Below are 5,684 nucleotides of genomic sequence, written 5' to 3' on the forward strand. Positions count from 1 at the left end.
ATACATATATATACATAACTAACCAACATTACATTTTACATATATACAATAACATACTAAGCCAATGCATAAGCATAATATAACATACCATGTATACACATAAATGTATTCTACATTACACAAACACCAACAATAAACGCAGTGCATAAAGCATAACATAATAATTCCATTGTTTAATTTTTGTATGTATCTTTACATGTTCCTTTATATTTCAAAAAACCCTCATATTTTCAAGATTGTTTCTAAGGAAAGGAAGGTACATATTTCCCATGTTTAGCTACAAAAATATTTCTTAATTTCTTTATATATGCTCATAGGATTTTTACCTCTCCAAAAACTGAGCCTTCATCGGGTGTTGTATCATGAAAAACAGGCACACATTTCTTGCCATTCTGCTCTTGTATCATCATATTTTTCTTTGTATATACTGCAATTCTCTTACAATTTTTAGGAAAGGTAAATATTCTCTTTAAAAATGAAAAATCCTCTTTAAAATGAAAATGAAAATATGTGTTGTATCACACAACCAAGGGAAAGTTCATTGTAAAGAAAATACACGCATACTCACATATACATGATCCTATATATCTATACATACATGCACATACTTATACATATACCTACATATACACACCCATATACCATAAAGTATTCCCCCAATATAAACCATTAATATACAGTGCACAAGGTATAATATAGCATAACATAGTATATTCATCTTAAAATCTTTATATATTATATAATATACCATGCAATAAACTATATGTTATACTATATAACACCCTACAATATACTATATAATATTATGTGATATAACTCCATATAATGCATTACACCATAGACCATACAACATGATGAAGCTTCTGAAAATATCTTTCCTTTCTTTCACTATTGGGTACCATTAATATCCAATTATGTACTCGAAAAACCATATTGTTATTATTAATATTATTATTATTATAGGTCTATGTTAACTTAGCTCTCTTTCATTGAGGAAGAGGAGGAAGTCCGGTGGTGTGCGAGGGGAGGTGGGGGTTGCGGCCCGCCTTTCCTCGTTCCTCCGTAAGGCTAGGTGTCTCTCGGGGTCCTCGGATTCATCTTTGGCTGTGGGTATACAAACTGGCAGGTCCCTATCTTTTCCATTGTGTGCTGCTCTCTCCATGAGTGAAGGGGAGGGGAACTCTGCTCTCATCAGTACCCCAGCCATTGTACATTTCCACTCCTCTATATATTTCTTCATCTTTCAGGAACCTTTGTATTTCAGAGATTGTTTTAATTGGGTGTTGTAAGGTGTATATTTCTCTTATTTTGTTATAAGATTATTTCTATATATATTTTTATTTTTATTTTAATTTTTTAAAAACCTTTGTACTTCAAAGATTGTTTTATTAGGTGTAAAAAGAGAAATAAAAGTATATATTTTCCTTATTTAGTTATAAGATTATTTCTTAATTACTTTAATTCTTTTTAATTATCTCAAGATTTGTGCCTTTATCGGGTGCTGTATCATAAGAATTAAAAGTATATATTTCTTGTTATTTGACTGTTTATATCCCCATAAAATCATTCCTTTATTACTTTATATATATTGTAATTCTTGTAAAATTGCAAAGATCTGTGCTTTTATCTGGTGCTGTATCTTATAAAAAGAAAGGATACATTCCCTTTAAATACATTATTATGTGTTGTATCACAAAACCTTGAAAGTGAAAGGGAAAGGTCCATGTAAAATACATATGCATATACCTATATACACACATACATATGCAACATGACACAACAAATTTCATCGCATAATATATCATATCACATACCATACAACATATTATATATACCACATTACTTACTATTTAACACCTCAGCATATACAACCTTATATATCACATATTATACACTACTAAGGATTATACAATAACTTAAAACCCCCCCCACAATATGTGATACAATATACGATGCACTATATAACATAATATATATAGAATCTTCCATAGCTGGGTAACATTGATATAAAATTATGTAATGTGGTATCTTTGATATAAAATTATGTACTAGAAAGGGCTGTTCTCTCCATGAGCAAAGGAGAGGGAAACTCTGCTCTTATTAGTTTTTCAGCTATTGTCTTATCTTTTTTCCAGGCTATCATGGGTGGAGGGCCGTTCAGGCTCGCTTCCCAAGGTGTGTCCCTGGCCCTCTCCTGTGTCCATTCCCATATTTGATTGATGGACTTGCGGAGTGGCCCTGCAATATTCTGAGAATAGAGCATTGGAAATATTAATCTGTTTAATTCTCCTTTTCTTTTGAACTCCAAGAGTGTCTCTCTCGGTATTTTATCAAGTCTATTTTTTGTTAATTCAAGGATCTTCTCATTATATCCTCTTGCTCTGAAAAAACTGAACATTTCATTTAAAGCTATCTCCAGGTGTTCAGGGTCGCTTACTATCCTTTTTACCCTGATTCCCTGTGAGAAAGGGAGGCTTTTCTTCAGGTTGGGATGATGGCTCGACTGAAAATGGAGGTATTGATGAGTATTCGAAGGTTTGTGGTACACTGTTGTCTGTAGGAAGCCTTCCTTATCTACATATACCGTCGTATCTAAAAAGGGTAATCTATTTTTATCAAATTCTACAGTAAATCTTAGATCTGGGTGGAACTGGTTGAGTTCTCTGTAGTATTTTTGAAGGTCTTCCTCTGTGCCCTGAAAAACTCCAAAGATGTCATCAATATATCTGTAAAACACAATTGGTTGTTTTTCTATTTCCTTCCTTTTCTGTTCAATACTCACATGGACAAAGATCTCAGCCACTGCCACTGATACTGAGGCTCCTATTGCTGTGCCCTTCATTTGCTGGTAAAATTTGTTGTCGAACCTCAGTAAAGTCCCTGATAGAATATGCTCAATTCCCTCCTGGATTAGGTAAGGAGGGGGGGCAGTTATATTATATAAGTCTTTTAACCTGCCCTGTACATATCCGAAATTCTTTTCATAAAAATTTGCTACTACCCAAGCTGCCTCTTCCTGTGGAATGGAAGGATATAACGACACAATGTCAAAGGAAAAGAGGTAGATTTCTCCTTCTAGTCGGGGGGCCTCCCTCAGCTTCCTCAGAAAATGGGTTGTGTCTTGCAGTCTCTCTGGGAGTAACTCTAGTAAGGGTGAAAGAAAGGTTGTTAATAATCTGTCCACTGGTCTTGTGGGTGCACAGCAGCCACTGAGGACTGGCCTGCCTGGCCATGTTCCTGTCTCCTCATCCAGTTTTTTTGTGTGTTTTGGGAGGATGTACCAGTGGGGGATGCTTGCTTTATGGGCTAACAAGGCGTCCCTCTGTGCTGCTGAGAAACTAGATCTTTTTCCTGTTGGTGAGTCTAGGCAGTAGAACCTGCTCACCAACCTTTTACCTTCTTCTTGTACTCTCTGCAGCTCCTCCTGTGGATTAAGTAAGGGTTTATACGTGTTTTCATCTCTCAGATGTGCTTGACCCATAGCTCTATAACTTTCTATTTTGAGTACTACCAAAGCCCCATCTTTATCTGCTTTTTTAATTACAATATTTGGGTTCCTTTTTAATTCTTCTAGGGCTGAGATTTCCTCTCTTTTTAAGTTGGGTCTCGTTTTTCTTTTGCAAGCCTCTAAAATTTGGGTCTCTTCCTCTTTTATTCTTTCTCTTAGTCCTGGCATTTTTTGGGGGGGATTCTTATTCGTCTTTAGCCTCGGGAGTTGGGGGGGTAGACACACTCTAAGCTTTTTATATGTGGGGTTTATACTTGGAGTGAGGGAGTCAGAAAATCTGGAGTTTATTTCTTTTTCTAGAGCTTCCAGAGAAGAGCTTAAATTCAAGGTAAGGGGGCGGGAGGAGGGGGGGCCCGGGACAAAGGATCTGCCCTTACTAAGGACTGATCTCTGTGGGTGGGTGAGGGGTACCTCAGAAACTACCAGATCCAACCCTGCCTCCCATTTTCTTCTCTTTGCCACTGTCTTTCTCCTCTTCCCCCTTGGTCCCATGGGGTGTTTCCTCTTCTTGTTTCTACCTGATCCCTGTGGTGAGTTTGTCTCCATTGGGACTTCCGAAACCCTGTTTCCTGACCCTTTATATACCCTTTTCCCTCTGTCCTGTGTGTCCTTTGGGGGCCTACATTCTCCCTGTATGTGTCCCTGCCTATATAAATCCTGTGATATCCTCTGATCCCACTTTCTCTCCTGTAACTCTCTCCTTTCCCATATGCTCCTCTGTTCCCATATGTCTCCCATCTCTGTTTCCTTTCTGTTCCTCTGTGCCAGGCCTGGTTCCCCTGGGGGCCTCGTGGAGGATGGTGAGGGGGGAGGTGGGCTGGAGCATGGGTATTTTGGGGTTGAGGAGGGCGAGGTGGGAGGAGGGGGGTGGGGTTTTGAGGGGGCAGGGGGGGACGGGGGGGAGGGAGGTGGGCCGGGAAAGGGGGTGGGGGGTAGGACTGGCGAGGGTGTGGGGGGCGAGGGTGTGGGGGGCGAGGGTGTGGGGGGCGAGGGTGTGGGGATGGCGAGGGTGTGGGGGGCGAGGGTGGGGCTGAGGTGGGGGGCGGGGGTGTGGGGGGCGAAAAGGCGGGCGGGGGGGTGGGGGATGAACCGGGCAAGGGGGCAGGGGGTGTGGGGGGCGGGGGGGAGGGTGATGTGATGAGCGAAAACCCGAAATTTCCGATCTTATTGTTCCATTTCCCTGTTTTTTCTTTTGGGGTCTCTTTTCCTTCATTTTGTTTAAGTTATTACCTTTCTCTCTCCTAGCATGGTCCCTGAAAGCCTGCCACGTATGTGGATCATTTGTCTTGGCCTTATCTACTCTTTGTTCCTGCTCATTAAGAGGGGAGGGGGAGGGGGACGGGTTTGTCTTTTCAATTACCAGGTTCTCTATTTGGTGGACTATCTTTACTACTCTGTCTAAGAGGGCATGACATGCGCCAATCCTGTCCTCTTGAGCTGGGGTGGGGGCTGTATCGAGGGAGGCATTGGTTAAGGAAGTATTTGTGGGTAAAGGGAGGTCCATATCAAGGGGGTCATTTTCCTCGTTTATGGGGGCTCTTTGTGCTAGATCCAGGGAAAATGAGAGGTTAGGGGGTTGTGCTGGGGTGGATCCTGTTTTTGATGGATCACTAAGGGGGGTTCCTTCTGTTCTATATTCTCCTTCAGGTTGTGGTTGAGATAAACCCTGAGGGAGACTACATTCTTGAGGAGGGGATGGGGGGCTGTTCTCACTAGGGGGAGGAGGGAAGGGAGGAAACCTTATCTGGTTTGGGGGGTTGTTTATCTCTTGGTCTTTCTCTGGTTCCAGACATAAGGTCATTAAATCTTTTTCTTCCTTTGATAAGTTCGTTCCTCCTCTTATATATTGCAACAAGGGGGCTTCCCTATCCATAATGTAAAATACCTCATCTGGGGGAGTTCTTTTTTTCAGATTTTTCAAACCTTTCTTATAGGCTTTGTTGCAAATTCTCCTATATGTGTCTGGGAATCTATCTCTCACTTCTAGTTTTAGGTTTATGATCTCTGCCCGCGTTTGAATCGCTTCGGCTCTCAGATTTGCTGCTACAAGGCCCTGCCATTGTCTTGCAGCTTCTGACCAGATCAGCTCACCTAATTCTACTAACCTCTGGGAGGTCCGTGGGGCTAGGAATCAGTGTGTTCTTACAACCCTGTGGTCCTATAGCGTCTAGATCAT

General features: G+C 41.0%; 1 protein-coding gene across 1 annotated transcript; it reads right to left on the minus strand.

Annotated features, from left to right (window-relative positions):
* Positions 1 to 2,041: 2,041 nt before the first annotated feature.
* On the minus strand, positions 2,042 to 3,481 carry LOC119570761. Its single transcript, XM_037918379.1, has one exon. It carries the CDS (start codon positions 3,479 to 3,481, stop codon positions 2,042 to 2,044), a length of 1,440 nt encoding a protein of 479 aa, XP_037774307.1.
* Positions 3,482 to 5,684: the final 2,203 nt, after the last annotated feature.

This window comes from Penaeus monodon, unplaced genomic scaffold (assembly GCF_015228065.2).
Source record: "Penaeus monodon isolate SGIC_2016 unplaced genomic scaffold, NSTDA_Pmon_1 PmonScaffold_3786, whole genome shotgun sequence".
In the NCBI taxonomy this organism is placed as follows: domain Eukaryota; kingdom Metazoa; phylum Arthropoda; class Malacostraca; order Decapoda; family Penaeidae; genus Penaeus; species Penaeus monodon.

Excerpts from the sequence above, each read along its gene's own strand:
- LOC119570761 (XM_037918379.1), bottom strand. The coding sequence starts at position 3,481 with ATGGGTCAAGCACATCTGAGAGATGAAAACACGTATAAACCCTTACTT.